This window comes from Podarcis tiliguerta (assembly GCF_965153285.1).
Source record: "Podarcis tiliguerta genome assembly, chromosome: Z".
Classification (NCBI taxonomy): domain Eukaryota; kingdom Metazoa; phylum Chordata; class Lepidosauria; order Squamata; family Lacertidae; genus Podarcis; species Podarcis tiliguerta.
This window is the reverse complement of record NC_139553.1, coordinates 49,573,072-49,594,389: the sequence shown is the minus strand read 5'-3', so window position 1 is coordinate 49,594,389 and position 21,318 is coordinate 49,573,072. Positions and strand designations below refer to the sequence as shown.

Genomic DNA, 21,318 nt, shown 5'->3' with positions numbered 1-21,318 from the left:
AGGAATCTTAAGAGCCATGGAGTTTTTTGGGGGGTGGCAGGTCAGGGCCGTCTTGGCCCAGGGGCGCAAGGGGTGTGGGGCACCTGGGCGCCAAATTCTGGGGTGAACGGAAGCTGCCTAATCTCTTAACTATCTACCTGTTATGAAAGAATCAATCATTTTGATCAAGCTAGAAAAACAAAAGACATCTAGACATAGTAGGGCGGTTCATAAAAAACATTTTTTAAGATCTGCTCCCAAGCTTTTATCTTACTACAGTAGGGATTATATAGCTATATCTGAAATTTCATGCATATCAGTTAACATCTTGACCCGGCTCCACTGAATTGACATTTCAGCCTTCACGACATAGGAAAGTGGCCAAGTAAACAGCTATTTTCATGAAAACTGGATATTATTATTATTATTATTATTATTATTATTTTATTCTCTCTCTCTCTCTCTCTCTCTCTCTCTCTTTCTCTCTCGACTGCATCAGACAAACATGGCTACCTACCTGAATCTGATGTTTGTAGTTATTTTAACTGCACATCTGGTTGCTTGGCTGGGACCATAGTACTCTTTCCTAAGCTTCTGTGATGATATAAATCCCATTTTATTTTTATGCAGCTCGTCCGGCTGGCTTACTACACAGGCTAGGCAGAGGTTTTCCGAAAGGTCTCCATTATGTTGCAGTGAACATGAAGCCCTCGCTCTGCATGTGCCAACCGGGGCCCTGGCACAGCCCTGCCCTTTTATGGACCTTGGTTGTCTCATCTGGGACCCCTAAACATACTTTTATTGCAGAGGATTTCCCTTTCTCCCTCTTTTAAAATTACCGTATTTTTTGCTCCATAGGGCGCACGGGACCATAGGGCGCACCTAGCGTTTAGAGGGGGAGATCAAGGCTGCCGCAGCCTGTCCGCTTCTCCCAGAGCTGCTAGGGATCCCACTCGCTGTCTTGGCTTCGTCTTTAGCCGCGCGCAATCTCTCCAGCCGGAGGGGCTGCACGCAGCTATCCCTGAAGCCTTCCGAGCGCAGTGCGAGTTCCCGCTGTGCACCTCAGGCTTCGGGTTCCTTTTGCTGTAGCCGGGAGAGCAAGACTTTCCTGGCTTCAGCGAAAGGAACCTGAAGCCTCCAGAATGCAGCGGGAACTCGCGCTACGCTCCGAAGGCTTCAGGCGGCTATCCCTGAAGCCTGGAGAGCGAGAGGGGTCGGTGCACACTGACGCCTCTCACTCTCCAGGCTTCAGCGAAAGCAACGCGAAGCCTCCGGAGCGTGGAGGGAGCGCTCCCTCTGCGCTTCGGAGGCTTCGCGTTGCTATCGCTGAAGCCAAAGAGCCTGCATTCGCTCCATATGACGCACACACATTTCCCCTTAATTTTTGGAGGGGAAAAAGTGCGTCCTATAGAGCAAAAAATACGGTAACTTTTATTTGCTTCTCACATTACTACTTTGATCTATTTAAAAGAAAACACCTTTTAACATCTTTTGCTGTACGTTGTTGTCAGGGGTTCAGGAGCAGAGTCACAGGAGAGGGAGGAAGTGGAAAGCGAGGGGGAAGAGTCCGAAGGAAATGTCAGCGAAGACAGCAGTCCGAGGTCTCTGAGTCTCTCCAGTGACTCGGAAGATTCACAGAAAGGGGCCCCCATAGTCAGGGCAAGGGGAGTGCCCAGGGGGGCACCTCGGGAAGAAGGGGCCAGAGGGGACTCAGAGAGTAGCAGCTGGAAATCCGGACCAGCGTCCCCCCCAGAGGGCAGTAGGGGGGAGGAGTCCCAGGCATCGGGACCAGGGGGCGCGCGGGCAGCGGGAGAACGTGAGGCAGGAGGGACCACACCCTCGTCAGGGAGCGAGGAAACGGTAATCAGGAAAGTTAAACGCGCGCGCGCGCCAAGTTCAAATGTACAGGAGAGCGGCAAGGTGGGCAGCCCGGGTAGGGAGCCAGGTCCTAAAGCCCGCCGAAGAGAGGGGGAGGAGTCAGAGGGGTCAACGTCTGCCTCAGAAGAGTCCAGGAGGGAGGAGACCCCGGGGGGTAGTAGGACCCAGAGGAAGAGAGAGAGAAGGAAGAGGTGGAGTAAGATTAGAGTCTTAAACTGGTGCGCAGGGGGCGGAGATTCAGACGGAGCTTCGCCGGTCTAAACTCCAGACGTAGAGCTGGGACGCTGAGGCTTGGAAATGGAATCTATTCTTCAATAAAGACTTTGATACTTTACTACCGGCTAGCGTTGGTCCTTGGTGAGCTGGGACCCGGAGCCAGCCCTGACAGTTGTATATATATGTATCCAAATATCCTTCTGCAATTTCACCCTTAGTGTCCCTATGACCTTCCCTCCACCCATGCTTGGCCCCATTAGATTGATTTCTACAGTATATCCTTTATTTTTGTTCAAACAGTATACTGTATTTTTCCGTGCCTTCTGGCAGTTCCCTCATTGCAAGAAGCAAAGCTACAGGGAACCAGGCAGAGGGCCTTCTCAGTAGTGGCGCCTGACCTGTGGAACGCCCTCCCACCAGATGTCAAAGCGATAAACAACTACCTGACAGTCAGAAGACATCTTAAGGCTGTTCAGGGAAGTTTTCAATGTGTGACACCTTAGTGTATTTTTTGTCTCTGTGGAAGCCGCCCAGAGTGGCTGGGGAAACCCAGCCAGATGGGCGGGGTACAAATAATAAATTATATTATTATTATTCTATCCCCCCCCCATTTTCTTAAATCTGAGTCCCCCAAAATAGGGGGCATCTTATACATGGGGGCATCTTATAGACAGAAAAATTTTGTACTTTAGATATTAGCCCATATAATCTTGTAGCTCTTTCTATTGTAACTTTGTGGATTTCAGTCTAAACATATAAATCAATTTCATTCAGAACACTGTTTTCCCATAGATTCATCTACACATTCCCACTCTTTCTTTAAGTTTTGGTTAGAATGTAATCTGATTGCTGTCATCATTTTGGCCAATTCAATGAATTCACAAAATTCAATTTGCCCTTCTGCCACTGAAAGGACTTTATCTCCATTCCAGTTTTTTGCCACCAAAATCCTGGAGGCGTATAAGAATTTTTTTTCTTGTTGTTGGGGATGTCCCTATTCCTAGAAGAAAGGCTTCTGGGCCAGACAATCCATTTAGAGAGATGGGAAAGGTTATGGAAAACCGATATAAACTTTACAGCCTGCTATCTGATTAAAGAGAATATAATGAAGATGTTCTATCGTTGGTACCTCACCCCGGTAAAATTATCAAAGAGGTACAAAAAGCACTCAAATCTCTGCTGGAGGGAGGTGGGGACAATGTGCCACATGTGGTGTAAGGTGGTTAAACAGTTTTGGATTGTGATACATGAAGAGCTCAAAAAGATACTTAGGAGTTCAATTTCTAAAAAGCCAGAATGTTTTCTGCTGGGCTTAATATCTAGTGACATCCCCAAGGATAAAAGGAATGTATTCCTTTATGCAACAGCAGCAGCCAGAATATTAGTGGCAAAAAAACGGAAAACAGACAAAATTCCAGAATTACTAGAATGGCAAGCTAAGCTTTGTGAATTTGCAGAGATGGCAAAGTTAACAGCAACAATTAGAGGCTGTGCTAATAATTTTTTTTATAAAGAGTGAGAATGCGTAAAGGATTACATGAAAAGAGTCGGCTTCGGAGTCTAAAATTGATATGCGATAGTTTAAAGGGCTCAAGGTTATAGGATGATATTAAAACAAATCTGGAACAACAAATATAAACAGCTGTTAACTCAACAACAAAAACAGCAACAACAGTATGTAAAGAAGATTGTACATGGGTGAAGGGAAGCAACTAGTTTAGGGGGAAGGAGGTGAGGGCATTAATTGAAAAATTGTTAAAGATATATATGGGACCTAAGAGATTAAGGATAAGGAACCAAAAGGAGACAGAAATTAAGGAATAGTAAAATAAGGGAATCTGAGAAGAATCAGTACAAATGAAAATATGAGACTCAAGGTTTTGTTATATACTGTTTTGTCTTGGATGTGAAGTCTTTTGTTGTAAAGATTGTACATAAAATGAATAAAGAAGTGTTACCGGGGGGGGGGGGGGAGAGAAGAAAGGCTTCTGGTCTTTTTTCAAATGTCATTTTGAACACCCATTAAAATTCTTCGTAAATATTACCCCAGAACTTTTTGATTTAATCGCATTGGGGTGGGAAATTTTTGGTTTGCAGCAGGACTCTTAACAATCATGGAGGGGTTTTTTTTTTGGGGGGGGGTGGCAGGTACTACTAGCTGAGACCCTCCACCCATTTCCTCCCAAGCCACAAAACTAATAGCATCCCCCAGAAATTGCCTTCATCGTTGACATCCGTTTCCGCGTTTCCGCTTCCTTCACCATCATTTTTCTCACACATGTGGGTGACCTCGGTGAAGCCTCTGGGCTCTACGTTCTCCTTTGGGTGTTCTCCGTGACATTGAGGAGAGAAGATGTCACAGTTAACAGGAGATGGAGGACCAGGGAGGCATCCGTGGTTGCTTAGCAACCACCTATCGGATGCCACCAAGGCCTCCGAGAGGAGGCTGGTGGTGCAAATGGGTATTCCCTGGTCTCCCACTACTTTGGGTGAGGTGGACTTTCTTTGCTTCTCTTTTTATAGTAATATTGATTAAATTTCCATTTTAACAATCTAATAAATACCACATTAAAACATTCCAAATGATAAAATCACCAAATGATCCAAATATTAAGCCAAATAGTAAGTCTTTGGTTGACTTCCCATGCTCTGAGGTTCAGGGGGGTGGGTGTGATGGTGATTTCACATTTGTGCGGCTTATCTTAATTAGTCCAGGTCATTCCAATAAAACATTCCGATCTTGATCCTTCGTTTATTTTTAACAGACTCTGAGTTCGTCCGGCAAGTGGGTTGGACCAATGTCATATGTTTCTGTGTGGATATTTATTTTCTTTATTTCTCTCTTTATATTCTTTGTAGTCCAACAGTCTGTCCGTGGCATTTCTCTTCCTCTTTCTTGTGCCTGTGATTTTCCACTGCGACGTGTCCCAAGGTGGAATCTGTCTTTCTGCCATTTGTACCAGGCATATGTCCAAACTTCTTTGTTTTATCTCCTTCCATGACAAATCAGCCTGCACTTTGGCTAGAAACCATCATTTCCATCATCTATTCTTGTCACTCCATTGAAGGTAATTGCAAAATTCACAAATCATTTCCATGCAGGTAATTTGATAGCTAACTATAATCATAACAATGATGAAATACTCTTTCTTTCTTTCCCCTCCCACTTACGCACATAAACAATCAGGCACGCAGTCCTTACAGGGAGGTTGGCCAAATAAGATAGCATATACGAAGTATATCAAAAAGAAATAATGGAGGCACACGGCCCCCTTCCATTCCAACATAGGGTGAGGTGGACTTTCAGTACAGAATCAGGTAGATAGCTGTGTTGATCTGACGCATTCGAAATATATTTAAAAATAAAAACATTGTCCAGTAGCAGCTTAGAGACCAACTAAGTTTGTTCTTGGTATAAGCTTTTGTGTGCATGTTTCAGTGTATCTGAAGAAGTGTGCTTGCACATGAAAGCTTAGACCCAGAACAAACTTAGTTGGTCTCTAAGGTGCTACTGGACATTTTTTTTCAGTACAGAAGTTAGGAAGCCAAGAATATAGGACTGCACTTGAGAGCGCCTGGCCAGCAAGGCGGTGTAGCCCTGCCCTTTTCCTGAGGATTCCAGATTTCCTTTCTGGTTAGTTAAAAGCATGGGTAGGCAACCTAAGGCCCAGGGGCCGGATCTGACCCAATCACCTTCTCAATCCGGCCCGCAGACGGTCTGGGAATCAGCGTGTTTTTACATGAGTAGAATGTGTCCTTTTATTTAAAATGCATCTCTGGCTTATTTGTGGGGCATAGGAATTCATTTATTTCCCCCCTCCGTTAAAATATAGTCTGGCCCCCAGAAGGTGAAATAAACAGCTATTTTTGTGGAGGAGGGTCGAGATATTAACTGATATGCATGAAAATTCAGATATAGCTATATAATCCCTAGTGTGGTAAGATAAGACCTTGGGAGCAGGCATTTTCAAAAAAAAGTTTTTTATGAACCGCCCTCCCGTACAAGCGGTGGGTTGGCGCTTTAAATTGGCCATTGGGCAGCCGCCCCGGCCGCCCAAAATAAAATCAAGATTAAAGTGACTCATCCGTTTACAATGGATTCATTCCTTGACACCGTGGACGTCAAGAGAAGATACAGAGAGGAACGTTTCGCCACAAGCCAGAGAGGGCTGAAGAAACCAGAGAGGGAGGGAGGGAGGGAGGGGGCAGCCACCCAAATATTTTGGCAGCAATGGAGGCGAGAGGAGAAAGAGAGAGAGAGAAAGAAAGAGAGAGAGAGAATGTGCAGTCGCTGTGCATGAATATCCCAGAGCAGTGGGGAAAGCTATGGAGGCGAGATATTAGATTGACTGCCTGTTACACAATTAAGGAGAACCGAATGGAAATGATGCACAGGTTGGACATGACCTCAACCGGACTTGCTAAAATGTACAAATTAAAATCCAACTGAAGTTGGAGATTCAACAGAGCAGAAGGAACGATGTTTCCCATATGGTGGGGATGCGAAAAAATGGGGGGGGGGCGGCGGTCTGGAATACAATTTCTGAAGAACTAAAAAAGATGTTTGAAACATCCTTTGAGAAAAGGCCAGAAGCATTCCTAACAGGTATTGTTACAAAAGACATCCTGAATGATAAGAAAAGTGTGTTTCTAAATGCCACGGCCGCTGGCAGGTTGTTGATAGCTAAAAATTGGAAAGGGGACACTGTCCCCTCAATAGAGGATTGGTTAAACAAATTACCGCACCTAGTTTTTGGAGGAGGAAAACAAGAAAAAAAATATTCTCAATCTCACAATCCAGAACAGCAAGAGGGATCGCTGCACAGCGAAAGCAGCAATCCCTCTTGCTGTTCTGGCTTCTGGGATAGCTGCGCAGCCTGCATTCGCTCCATAAGACGCACACACATTTCCCCTTACTTTTTAGGAGGGAAAAAGTGAGTCTTACAGAACAAAAAATACGGTATGTGAATTTAAAGAACCGGATAAAATGACAGCGGCCATTGGTTTTTCACTGTGAGTAGATCACAGTCTCTTGGGAGTTGGCCACCCCTAGCTTAGAAGAATATATGACAAAACATTGTTCCAATTTCTTGATATGTATTTTTTTTAAATGATATTTACTAAAAGTTTTATAATTACAGAAAAGAAAGAAAAAAGAAAAAACACAGTATAGATATAAAAAAGAGGGGGGGGGTTAAGAAATACATCAAAAATAAAAGCAAAAAAGAAGACAATACCTCCACACAACTAGAAAGAAAATAAAAACATTTAAAAACACATCCATTTTTCACATCTCTATCCTTCAATGACTTAGTTCCTCGACCTCCTCCCACCTCCCTTTTTTGTATTCCAGTTAATAATTAAGTCACCAAATCCTTTCCATCTTTCACTGCTTACTATCGTTTAATTATCTTAATCTATTTTAACCTTATCTTCCCATCAAAATCTTAAATTTTATCTATACTTAAATCTAAAAAACCTTAAATCTTAAATCCTTAAATCCTTAAATCTTAAATCCTTATCATATTTCTACTAAAGTCATATAAGCATTCCACCATCTCCCAACATTCCTTAATTATGCTATATTACTCTAAATAATATTTTTAAAAATTCCAATCTTCTTCCACCGTCTTTTCTCCCTGGTCTCGGATTTTGTCAGTCTTTTCTATCAGTTCCACAGAGTTCATCAACCTGGTGCTCTTCTATCCGAGGCTCCTAACTCTTCTCCCTGTCCTGTCTGCAAGTTTCTTTTAGTGCCAAAAATTAAGTCCCAAAGGGCTTCCTTCTTAGCAGCTCCTTGATCCCATCTTAGCAAATTTACCCATACTCCATATTCAAAGTTGTAATCCAAAAGATGTTCCAAGGCATACTCCACAGGCCCTTTGAGACTAAAGAGCTCCACTTTTCCAGTCTCTCCCTCAGTGCTTCCCTCCATCGGAAAATCTGCCCATCCTCCCTTCTTCAGTCCAAGCGGGGCACCGTCTCTCCGATTCTGACTCTCAAACTCCATCACCTCTGAATTCAACTTATGTCCATCAATTTGTTTCTGTGGGGCCAAGACCTCCACTTGAGTTTCTTGAGGTGCAGAAACAGTTTGTTCCATCTTCTTCTCCAGAACTTGCCATTTCAAAATTGGTTCCTGAGTCACATCCCGAGTGGTTCCTGTAAAAATTTTCACTTTTTGTTCCAAATCAGATACACTTTGTCCCAAAGGGTCCATTTTCTTTACCGTCAAGTCCGTCTTCTCATGTAATTGTTCCAACAGAGCATTTATTTTGTAAAATGCATTCACTAGAGCTTCTTGTTTTTCCATTCTTATCCAGAGACTTTCCAGGGTCACTTATTTCACAGCCCTTGGTTCTTAGTGGAAAGTTCCACTTCGCAGTTGCAACAGTTTCAGAAGCTCCCTCTATAGGAAACAGTTTCCATTTGTATCTATCCTTGTTATTCCAAATCAAAATCCAGTATCAAAGTTACTGTTCAGCTTTTCTCCTTTTTAAGTGCCACAAGAACAATGCAAAGAATATATATCTCTTATTCAACCGTCCATCAGGATGTATTCCATTCCCAGTTATTAATTTTCTCAGATCATAAAACTTTTTGACAGCCCGATCCCAGGCTTGAAACAGTGGTAAATTATCTCGTCTCCCTCACTCTCCTGCAGGTTTAAACCATCCACAAAAGATTCCCCCCTCTTCTCCTGCTTCCAAGGGGGTATTCGATATCCTAAATGGTATTTTACAGAGTACTTTTCCCAGGCTTTAGCTTGGGACGTCTTTGCTTTGATCTGTTTACAAAATGGAAGGCGGACTTCCTGTTTAGACCTTCACGTTCAAATGCCAAATTTAGATGTTTAAATAATCCAATTTTCTGTTTACTTACAAATAATTACTTAGAGTCCAAATGTCCACAGGAAAAGTCGGCACTTTCTGGCAACAGCAATGCGGCTTCACTCCTTGAAAGAAGCGGTTGATTCGATGTACCGCGCCGCTCACCCCACGTCGCTCCGGAGCCCCAAAACCGGGTCTCCCCGCGAGTAGGGGAGGCGCAAAAGGTACCTGCCAAATCCCAAGTCCACGGGCTTCTTCCGCTCGTGGTTTCTAGTGGGTCTCCGCCTCACCGTGGCGGTCAGACCCTGATTTCCAAGGAGCGGATTCCTCCTGAACGGAGGAAATCTGCCATTACCAGAAGCGCCAACCCGGAAGCATTTCTTGATATGTATGGACTGAGTTTGTACAGGTTTGGGGAAGTTATTGTAAGACTGTAAGATCATTCTGGGGGTTCAAGTAACCACTATATATATAAAAAAACACAATGACTAGTTTAAAATATACCAAGAAGGTCTAGCTGTGGTGGAGGGAAGCCATGATAACAGAACAAGATAGACACAGAATGGAAAACAGGAACTTTATCAATATCACATCTTACATTGCATATTCTGTATATCTTAGAGCATAGATTCCATGTTATAATAATCAAATGAAATAAAGACTTGCAATATGAATATATATATATATATATATATATATATATATATGGCGGTTCATAATTTTTTTAAAAAAAATGCCTGCTCCCAAGGTCTTATCTTACCACACTAGGGATTATATAGCTATAGCTGAAATTTCATGCATATCAGTTAATAACTTGACCCTCCTCCATGAAAATAGCTGTTTACTTGGCCATTTTCCTATGTCGTGAAGGCTGAAATGTCAATTCAGCGGAGCAGGGTCAAGATATTAACTGATATGCATGAAATTTCAGATACAGCTATATAATCTCTAGTGTAATAAGATAAGACCTTGGGAGCAGGCATTTTTTTACATATAAAAAAGTTTTTTATGAACCACCCTAAATATATATACAGTATCCCAGAGCAGCTGCCGGCCACTAATGGGAGAGACCGTCCAAAACCTCTGGAGGGCACCAAATTGGGAAAGGCTGCCCAAGAGTTAGAGCACACACAGGCACAGCCCAGGTGACTTAAAACACTCTGACTGCTGGTCCCTTGTAAATAGCTGCTTTCCATATGTCCCTTTTCCTGCATGGGGTGGAGTAGTCTTGATGCCTTACTAAAAAAAGGTTGTGTCAAGGCCTACATCGACGTGGCACCGTTTGTGCAATTCACAATTTGTGCCAATGGGGTTTTCAAACTAAACTGCCACAGCAGGGCCCCCCAATCTGGACTGGCACCTTGGCACAGGCTGGTGTGTGTGTGTGTTCCTGCCCAGAAACCTATGTCCCCACTGTGGAAGGATGTGGGGATCCAGAATTGGCTTCCAAAGTCATGGTTAAAACCGTATTTATGGAAGACAATCTTACTTGGCTTAAGAAAAATAAGAGCCTCCAAAAAAACCTACAAACGCCTGTGTTTCCTTCTAACAGACACGACACAAAAGGAAAAGGGAGGATGAGGGAGGAAGAAAAGAGCAAACTCTAGCACTAGATTTGGGTTACGAAGTTTTTGCAAAGGCCAGCAGGAGTGGACAAATTGGGAGTGGCATAATCCTGGCATAATTAGCAGCTGAATCCCATCATCTGATTCCTATGCATATTTACTCACTGCAGCCTAAGCCTTTAAGCCGACATCAGAACTTGGACACATTTAGGAATGTGAAAGGAGCTGTTCGTCTTTGTTACTGCTGCTGCCACTGTAACCCTAAACACCTCTACAGTGGTACCTCTAGATACGAACGGGATCCGTTCCGGAGCCCCATTCGCATCTAGAGGTAAACGTATCTAGTGATGGCACATCTGCGCACATGCGCGTCACTTTTCGCCACTTCTACGCATGCACGTGATGTCATTTTGAGCGTCTGTGCATGCGTATGCGGCAAAACCCGGAAGTAACGCGCTCCGTTACTTCTGGGTTGCCGCGGAGCACAACTCGAACGCACTCAACTCGAAGTGTATTTAACCCGAGGTATGACTGTACAGTATTTCTCTTCCAGGCACAACCCTAAAACGATTCAAGCCATATTTGGTTCCAAAATTTGGAACTCGGCTCTTTGCTTTCCAAACCACCCTAAATATCTTCACAGAAGCTTACAAAAAGCTTGGCCTGTCGTTTCACATGCAAAAAACCAAAGAGCTGCACCAACAAGCACAAAATAATACCTCTGCAGCACCACAAATCCAGCTCAATGGTGTAATGTTGGAAAGTGTCGATCACTTCTCCTACCTAGGGAGTTATCTTTCCATAAGGGCCAACATTGATGCCGAAATCCACCACTGCCTGAGCTCTGCGAGTGCAGCTTTCTCCCGAATGAAGAGCAGAGTATTTGAGGACTGGGACATTTGCAGGGAAACCCAAATTTGCTATGGTACTACCAACCTGTCTGCTTGTGAAACATGGACCACTTATCAACGCCATCTCCAACTCCTTGAAATATTCCATCAACAGGGTCTCCAAAAAGTTTGGGAAGACACAGGAGAACTAATGCCAGCGTACTGGAAGAAGCAAAGATCGCCAGTGTTGAAGCAATGATTCTTCAACATCAACTTTGGACTGGTCATGTTGTACGGATGCCTGATGATCGTCTTCCAAAGCAACTACTCTATTCCAAACTTAAAAATGGAAAGCATAATGCTGGTGGTCCACAAAAGCGGTTGAAAGATCTCAAGGCAGATCTTTAAAAATGTAGTATAAACACTGACAACTGGGAAACACTGGCCTGCGAGAGCTCCAATGGGAGAACAGCCTTGACCAAAGGTGTCAGTGGGCTTTGAAGACACTCAAACTCTGGATGCAAGGGAGAAACACGCTAAGAGGAAGGCACACTTGCGGGATCAACTCCCACTCGGAAACCAACGTCCCCACTGTGGAAGGACGTGTGGATACAGAATTGGCCTCCACGGTCACTTACGGACTCATTGCTAAAACCGTGTTAATGGAAAACAATCTGACTCGGCTACAAGGGATCGCCAAAGAAAGAAGGAAGCCATGCCTAAGCCATTGTAAGGGTCCCTTCCAACTCTGCAATTCTGTGATCTCCACCACTTCCTTCTCTACAGGGAAAACATTTGGTTTTTGTGCTGTGCTCTCCATGTTACAAAACCACCATGCCCCACTGCGTCCCTCCAAGTGGGAAGGGAAATAAACAGGCCCTGCAACATCTGGCTGAGCATCTGGCTGCTGTGTCCTAGGCTCAGTGGTTTAGACCACAGCGCCACCCGCGTCCCTTCTCATGAGGGTAGTAGGGCTCAGTGGGTATGGTCAACCTGTGGATGACTATGAATGACTGCAATTAGTCCTACAAGAAAAAGCAAGGGAAAATATGCAGATGACCAAAATTAGCTTTAGCATGTGTAATGAGACCAGAATCCAATCTCTCTATTCAGACCAGACAGATAAGCCAGGAGGAGAACACTTCCATCTCCTGGGACATTCAACACAGGATCTCCAAGCAGCTGTCATACTGCAAAAGAATTTCGGAAATAGACTTGAGAGAGAAGTGGCTGAATTGTAACTTATCACTCAGCTGAAAACTATGGAGAGACCTGGTCTGAATAGAGATATTGGATTCCTGTCTCATTGCATATGCTAAAGCTATTTTGGGTCATCTGCATACCATCCCTTGCATTTTCCTGCAGGACTAATTGCAGTCATTCACAGTCGCCAACAGGTTGACCATACCCACTGAGTCCTACTACCCTTTGGAGAAAACCCCCGCCCCACCCTCCCTCTATCAGGGTCTGGGGACTTCTGTTTCCGTGTACCTGCACATGAAAGCTTCTACTGAGAACAAACTTAGTTGGTCTCTAAGGTGCTACTGGTCAATTTTTTAATTTTTTAATTTATTTTGACTGTCAGACCAACAAGGCTACCTACCTATATTTCGTTATGTGCAAATGGCTTTAGATACCTATTAGGTCCATCAGTGACCATATAGCACACATTCAAGACACACAAAAAGTGACAAAATGTTGTTGACAAATGACAGCTGGACAGATCAAGGGCCCCATGACTTTCAGTAGCTGAGGGCCTCATCAAACCTAAATCCGGCCCTGGCTTTGCCCGATTGTGAGATTGCCAATGGGTACAGAGAAAACGGGGCGATTCTGAGATCCTGAGAGAGGCAGCCCCTTCCATTGCACAGCCGAGGGAAAGAGCCAAGCATTTCAGATCACAGAAAGCGAAAGAAAAGTTGACATTAATTTGTTGGCAACCGACAATGCACAGGAACCCTGCCGGCAACAACATTGCACCCTTTGCCACCTTCTAGTTCTGTTAGGATTTTTTTTGGATAAAAAGAAGCACAAACTTTCCCTCCAGAATAAGCTGGGGAAGGGGGATTACCCAAGCTAGCAATAAACATACGAACAGTTAAGAGACAGTCGCCTGCAGCAGCCAGAGGCTTGGACAGACGTCTTCTAGCCCTCAGGCTGGAAGATGTCCTTGGAGAGGTGTTAGAGGAGAGAGACAGACTGACTCACACTGAGACAGACTCACCTCTGACCTGCTGCCTGGATGATGCCAGGAGGAGAGACTGGGGAGCGGCTGCTTTGCTCAGGAGGAAGGAAGGGGAACTAAGATCTGGAAGCAGCTGAGCCAGAGGGTTGGTGCTGGCTGGGTGGAGCATTGGAGCGTGAGGTGGGAGGGCGAGGAGGAGGAGGGGGGATGCAGGCGAGCCTGGACGGTCCTGAGGCACAGACCCGAATCCTGCTGCTCCAAAGGTGGTCCCATGGGATGGAGCCAAATGGAAGCGACATGCATATAAAACATTTGGAGGTTTCATCTGAAGAAGGCAATGGAAGAGTATCCAGGGTTCTGAATCTGAGCCAGGGTGCCCTGCCCGATGGTGAGATTGCCAACAACGGGCTCAGAAAGAAGTGGGTGATTTTGAGAATCTGAGAGATGGAGCCTCTTCCATTGTACAGCCAATGGAAAGAGCCAAGCATTTCAGATCACAGAAAGCAAAAGAAAAGTGGCACATTAATTCGCAACCCACAGGAACCCTGCCGGAAACAACCCTGCCCTCTTTGCTACCTTCTAGTACTGCTAGGAAATTTTTTGGATAAAAAGAAGCATAAACTTTCCCTCCGGAATACGTTGGGGAAGGGGGATTCCCCAAGTTAACAAGAAACTTACTAACAGAGACGGTCGCCTGCAGCAGCCAGAGGCTTGGACAGCTGTCTTCTAACCCTCAGGCTGGAAGATGTCCTTGGAGAGGTGTTAGAGGAGAGAGACAGACAGACTCACACTGAAGGATCCTCTGACCGGCTGCCTGGATGATGCCCAGGAGGAGAGACTGGAGAGTGGCTGCTTTGCTCAGGAGGCAGGGAAGGGGAACTAAGATCTGGAAGCAGCTGAGCCAGAGGGTTGGTGCTGGCTGGGTGGAGCCAGTGCCTGCTTTACATATAAGCTCAACAAAGCTCTAGTTTAGCCCCCCCCCCCAAAAAAAAATTAACATGAAAAAACCTGGATGTACATTTCCAAAAGAGAAGATAAAAAACAAATAAAACCAACATACAGCAACCGTGTTTTGTATTGTGTAGGCTCCTATGATGTAAGTCATGGGCCCCGCCTGCTCGCCTGCTCCCCTGCTCCTCAAACTATCACTGCTTTGCTCATTTCTATATATAGGGTGCCGACATTCTGCATGGACTGGTTGTCTGGCAACATGTGCAAATGGCTTGAGATACCTATGAGTTCCATTAATCACCATATAGCATTTATTCAACACAAAAAAACAGTAGCAATGTGTTGTTGACAAAGGACAGCTGGACATATAAAGGGCCCAATTACCTTCAGGTAGCTTAGGGCCTCATCAAACCTAAATCCAGCCCTCAATCAATCAATCAATCAATCACCTGTCCATCTGTCTGTCATCTATCTATCTATCTATCTATCTATCTATCATCTATCTATCATCTATCTATGCCAGTGCCAGATTTATGTATAAGCTCAACAAGCTACAGCTTAGGACCCCACTCTCTTGGGGCCCCCCAAAAAATTTAAAGCAGGAAAAATACTGGATGTACATTTCCAAAGGAGAAGATAAAAAAACAAATAAAATAAAGCTGACATACAGCAACATTGTTAAAGCAAAATACCGTATTTTTCTGTCTATAAGATGCCCCATGTATAAGACGCCCACTATTTGGGGGGACTTGGGTTTAATAAAATAGGGGGGGGAGATGTATCCATGTATAAGACACTCCCAAATTTTGGACATTGTTTTTTAGGGGGGGAAACCTAGTGTTTTAAATGGAAAAACATGATACTTTACATTGTTGTTTAGTCGCCTTAGTCATGTCCAACTCTCTGTGACCCTATGAACCAGAGCACACCTTAGAAACTCTCACTTTTCTTCTCAAAGCTTCCCCTTTTTTATGTCCATTGAGTTTTCTTGGCAAAATACTGGAGTGGTTTGCCAGTTCCTTCTCCAGGTGGATCACATTTAGTCTAAACTCTTGGCTACGACCTGTCCATCTTGGGTGGCGCTGCATGGCATGGCTCACAGCTTCTTGGGGTTATTCAAGCCCCTTCGCCACAAGTCAGTGATCCATGAAGGGGCTACTTTACTTTTTGTTGTTGCTGTTTAGTCGTTTAGTCGTGTCCGCCTCTTTGTGACCCCCTGGACCAGAGCACGCCAGGCACTTCTGTCTTCCACTGCCTCCCGCAGTTTGGTCAGACTCATGTTCGTAGCTTCGAGAACACTGTCCAACCATCTCGTCCTCCGTCGTCCCCTTCAACATCAGGGTCTTTTCCAGGGAGTTTTCTCTTCTCATGAGGTGGCCAAAGTATTGGAGCCTCAGCTTCAGGATCTGTCCTTCCAGTGAGCACTCAGGGCTGATTTTCTTCAGAATGGATAGGTTGGATCTTCTTGCAGTCCATGGGACTCTCAAGAGTCTCCTCCAGCACCATAATTCAAAAGCATCCATTCTTTGGCGATCAGCCTTCTTTATGGTCCAGCTCTCACTTCCGTACTTCACTACTGGGAAAACCATAGCTTGAACTATAAGGACCTTTGTCAGCAAGGTGTTGTCTCTGCTTTTTGAGATGCTGCCTAGTTTTATCATCACTTTTCTCCTGAGAGAAGCAGGCATATTTTGATTTTGTGACTGCTGTCACCATCTGCAGTGATCATGCAGCCCAAGAAAGTAAAATCTCTCACTGCCTCCATTTCTTCCCCTTCTATTTGATAGGAGGTGATGGGACCAATGGCCATGATTTTAGTTTTTTTGATGTTGGACTTCAGACCATACTTTGCGCTCTCTTTCACCGTCATTAAGAGGTTCTTTTATTCCTCCTCACTTTCTGCCATCAAAGTTGTGTCATCTGCAAATCTGAGGTTGTTGATATTTCTTCCAACAATCTTAATTCTGGTTTGGGATTCATCCAGTCCAGCCTTTCGCAGGAACTATCGGGCATATAAGTTGAACAAGAAGGGAGGCAATACACAGCCTTGCCGTACTCCTTTCCCAATTTTGAACCAAGCAGTTGTTCCATATCCAGTTCTAACTGTAGTTTATTGTCCAACATAGAAACCCATAAAATCTTCTCCAACTTTTATCCTGACTTTGTGAACATCAGCCTATCAGCCAGTTTCTTTGGGAACAATGTTTTGCCATAGACTCCTCTACACATTCCCATTATTTCCTGAGTTTTTGATTCGGTTGTCATCCGATTGCTGCTGTCGTTTGGGCCAATTCAATCAATTCACAAAATTTTACTTGCCAGTCCGCTACTGATGGGACTATATCTCCCTTCCAGTTTTTGGCCACTAAAATAATAGTGGCACAATATTTTTTTCTTATCATTGGGGATTTCTTTTTTCACTATACCCAGAAGGAACGCTTCTGGAGTTTTCTCAAATGTTATTTTGAACCTCTTTTTTAGTTCTTCATAGATATTACTCTAGAACTTTTGGATTTTATCACATCCCCCCATACACAAGACCTTGTTCCTTCTGTTGTCTTACATCTCCAACATGCAGTGGTACCTCGGGTTCCAGTTTACAGTGGTAAATTTACAGTGGTACCTCGGGTTACAGATGCTTCAGGTTACAGACTCCGCTAACCCAGAAATAGTTAAGAACTTAACTCGATTAAGAAATTTGCTTCAGGATGAGAACAGAAATCGCACAGTGGCGGCAGCGGGAGGCCCCATTAGCTAAAGTAGTGCTTCAGGTTAAGAACAGTTTCAGGTTAAGAGTGGACCTCCAGAACTAATTAAGTTCTTAACCCGAGGTACCACTGTATATGTTTTAGCTCATCTGGCAGGGGTCACGTACCACCTGTACCACATCTTCATTAGATTTTCCTTGATTGTGTAACAGGCAGTAAAATTGACATCTTGTCTCCACAGCCTTTCCCACTGATCCATCCTGATTGCATACTCAAAATCCTGGCTCCACTTAATCATAACCTCCTTTACCTCTTTGTCTTTCAATTCCCATTGTGGGGAGGGGGGGCACACTTGCCTGGACGATCCTGAGGCATCCTGCACCAAAGGTGGTTCAGTGAGATGGAGTGAAAGGGAAGCAACATGCATATAAAACCTTTGGAGGTTTCATCTGAAGAAGGCAATGGAATAGTATCCAGGGTTTAATGTGAACCAGGGCTCAGCCAAAATTATCATTTCTTCCCTGACACCCATCCTGGGAAAAATCTGCTCAAAGGAAGGCAGATGAATAAATGAGCGAACCGTGTTTCGGTGAATGGCTCAGTGCTGGAACTTGTGAAGTCCTGAAAACTGGGATTTGTCCTCTTTTCCTTTCTTTTCTTTAAATAATTTTTATTGAATTTTACATTGTTATCGTTTCCACAAATATATCTTAACAAATAATAACAGATGAATAAAACCCTCACCGCAGTTGTAGCTGACGTGTCCTCTGATCATGTGCAGAGTGCAACCTTCCGCCACCCCACCCCCCGCAATATCTTGTTCCGTTCATTGAAATGCCTTCGCTGCATTTTGGCTAGTTGCAATATCCAGTTCAAAATGCTGGCAATTATTTTCGATGGCTAGATTGTTTGTTTTTAAAAAAAGGGGGGGTCTTCTCTGTGAGATTGCCAATGGGCACAGAAAGAACGGCGCTATTCTGAGGATCCGAGAGAGGTGGCCAATTCCATCACAGAGCCAAGGAACAGATCGCACACTGAGAGCCAGTGTGGTGTAGTGGTTAAGAGCAGTGGACTCGTAATGTGGTGAACCGGGTTCACGTCTCTGCTCCTCCGCATGCAGCTGCTGGGTGACCTTGGGCCAGTCACACTTCTCTGAAGTCTCTCAGCCCCACTCACCTCAAAGGGAAAGGATATTGTTAGCCGCTTGTAGACTCCTTCGGGTAGTGATCAAGTAGGATATCAAATCCAAACTCTTCTTCTTCTTCTTCTTCTTCTTCTTCTTCTTCTTCTTCTTCTTCTTCTTCAAGGGCAAGAGCCAAGCATTTAAGATCATAGAAAGTAAAAGAAAAGTGGCACATTAATTCGCAACAACATTGCCTCTCTTTGCCACCTTCTGTTAGGAATTTGTCTTTGATAAAAAGAAGCATAAACCAACTCTCCCACAGGAACATGGGGTGGGAGGGACGAGGAGGAGGGGAGGGGATGCATACTTTTTATTTATTTATTTTTATTTCTTCTTACAGTATTACATTTTTTAAAAAGAGAACATCTTCTAACATTTCTTCCTTTACATTCTGTAAATATATTTCCAATTCCCAATAGACTGTGATCTACTCACAGTGTGAAAAAAAACTTAGCAGTGATCTACCCATTGTCGTTGGACGGACCAAAGTTGTTGAGTTGAGCTGGGGGGGAGGACACAGAATTGTTGAGCTGTTTTGGGGAAGCCCGAGTTGCTTGATCTTTTTTCGGAAAAGCAAAGTTGTGGAGCTTTTTTAAAGGAATCTAGAGTGGTTCAGCTGTTTTTGGGAAGCCAGAGTTGTTGATCTTTTCTTGGGAAGGCAAAGTTGTTGAGCTTTTTTGGGGGGTGGGAGGGGATCACTGAGGGGCCGGAAATCTATCAGGATCTACCAGGAACACCCCATGATCTGCCAGTAGGTAGCAATCTACTTGGACATGCCTGGTATATTTGATGTGTGTGTGTATGCAATATTAAAATAACAACAACAACAATAATAATAAAAACAACTTTCTTGGGCTCCATGATCACTGCAGATGGTGACAGCAGACATGAAATTAAAAGACGCCTGCTTCTTGAGAGAAAAGCGACTGCAAAGCTAGACAGCATCTTAAAAAGCAGAGAGTTCCTCCTCAGGAACTGTCCTAGAAACAATACTCTTCACCTTAAAGCTGTCCTGTTAATGCACGGTCTGCTCCAGGTCCCTAGCAACGCAAGCAAAAACAAGGAAAGGTCACGATTCTGGAATTAAGTTTGGCGAAATCCAGCAGAAGAAGGTGTGGTGGCCCTTCATACAAAGTCAGCCAACACCCCGTGAAAACTAATCTGGATCCCATATACGGCTCACGATTCCAGCCCTGGGTGGCTTTCTAGTTCTTTTCCATTGCTGTAATTCAAAATTATCTCCCCGCCGTGTATGTACACAGTTTAGATAGCGGCACGAAGGAGAAATGACTGAAGCGTTGAGGAATTTTTAGTGCCGAGAGGGAGACTGAGTGTGGGTGGGGGGAGGACAGAGAGACAAAAGCTCCTTCAGAAGGCAAGGAGCAAGGAAAGCAATGCTACTATACGTTGGTGCAACGTTGGTTTTCAAACGCTGCAAACCCGGAGGGAAGTGTTCCGGTTGGTGGACTTTTCCCAGAAGCCGAACGTTCTCCGTTTTGAGCACGCTCAGGCCTGTCTCGACCTGGGGGTGCAAGGGGGTGTAGGGAACCAGGGCGCCGGATTCTGGGGGGTGCCCAATGTATACCTATTGTATACAGTGGTACCTCTACTTACGTGCCCCTCTTGTCACATATCCTTTGAGATACGCGCGCAGCAAGCCTGGAAGGATTGCGGAAACCTTGGGATCCAGCCAGATCTCCGGAACAGATCCCGCCTGCAACTGTACCAGCCCCTCTCTATCGGCAGCAGTGAAAAGCACGGGAGTGAAAGTCCCTGCCCCCACCCTCTGCCACTCTGTTACTCCATGGCGGCAAATATTCCTGACGAGTAAGGAAACTAAAAGCTTTGAGTTTGCCCCCCCCCCAAAAAAAAATTGGGGGTGGCTAAACTAAATGACAAAACTAGGCAGCATTTTACAAATCCGAGACATCACCTTGCTGACAAAGGTCCTTATAGTTCAAGCTATGGTTTTCCCAGTAGTGATGTATGGAAGTGAGAGCTGGACCATAAAGAAGGCTGATCGCCAAAGAATGGATGCTTTTGAATTCTGGTGCTGGAGGAGACTCTTGAGAGTCCCATGGACTGCAAGAAGATCAAATGCATCCATTCTTAAGGAAATCAGCCCTGAGTGCTCACTGAAAGGACAGATCCTGAAGCTGAGGCGCCAATACTTTGGCCACCTCATGAGAAGAGAAGACTCCCTGGAAAAGACCCTGATGTTGGGGGAAATGGAGGGCGCAAGGAGAAGGGGAGAACAGAGGATGAAATGGTTGGATAGTGTCTTTGAAGCTACAAACATGAGCTTGACCAAACTGCGGGAGGCAGTGGAAGACAGGAGTGCCTGACGTGCTCAAGACGGCCCTGGTTCTGCTTCTGATTTGAGTGCCACACTTCCGCTTTGAGTGTTACACTGAGGTCTGTTTTGTGGTCTCCAAAAGAGGTTGAAAGATCTCAAAGCAAATCTTAAAAAAATGTAGTACGAACATCGGCAACTGGGAAGCACTGGCCTGCGAGTGCTCCAATGGGAGAACAGCCTTGACCAAAGGTGTCATGGGCTTTGAAGACACTCAAACTCGGGACGCAAGGGAGAAACGGGCGAAGAGGAAGGAAGCCTCGCTGGGATCAACTCCCGCCCAGAAACCAATGTCCCCACTGTGGAAGGATGTGTGAATCCAGAATTGGCCTCCACAGTCACTCACTGTTAAAATCCATATTTATGGAAGAAAATCTTACTCAGCTACGAGGGATCGCCGGAGAAGGAGGAGGAGAAGGAGAAGAAGGAGGAGAAGGAGGACAACAACAACAACAACAACAACAACAACAACTTGTCCTATTGCAGGAAGGAAAGCAAAGTGACTCTGATTTTTTATTCTGGAAAAGTACAGCTTTGCTACCAGAAAGAGAACTGGCTTTTTCATGCTTGCTGGAAGAAAAAAAAAAGCAATTTTCCTGCTTACAAATGTGCAAAGCAGGATTTAAAACAAAATGGTGAA

General features: G+C 44.6%; 2 protein-coding genes across 4 annotated transcripts in view; both read right to left on the bottom strand.

Annotated features, from left to right (window-relative positions):
• Window positions 1–14,304, bottom strand: part of FHL1 (four and a half LIM domains 1) — a 69,466-nt gene extending 55,162 nt beyond the window's left edge. Inside the window, exon 1 of one of the 3 annotated variants that reach the window (XM_083422678.1) lies at window positions 14,162–14,304. Coding sequence is in view for 1 of the 3 variants with exons in the window: in XM_083422676.1 (XP_083278802.1) it covers window positions 13,523–13,652 (130 nt within the window). In the remaining 2 variants the exon portion in view is untranslated. Of the gene's footprint in view, window positions 1–13,522; window positions 13,668–14,161 lie in introns of those variants that run through there. The other 2 variants (XM_083422676.1, XM_083422679.1) reach the window with 2 other exon arrangements.
• LOC310669109 (P2R1A-PPP2R2A-interacting phosphatase regulator 1-like) overlaps window positions 1–21,318 on the bottom strand; it is a 74,081-nt gene that overhangs the window by 1,046 nt on the left and 51,717 nt on the right. The gene's annotated exons all lie outside the window — the stretch shown is intronic.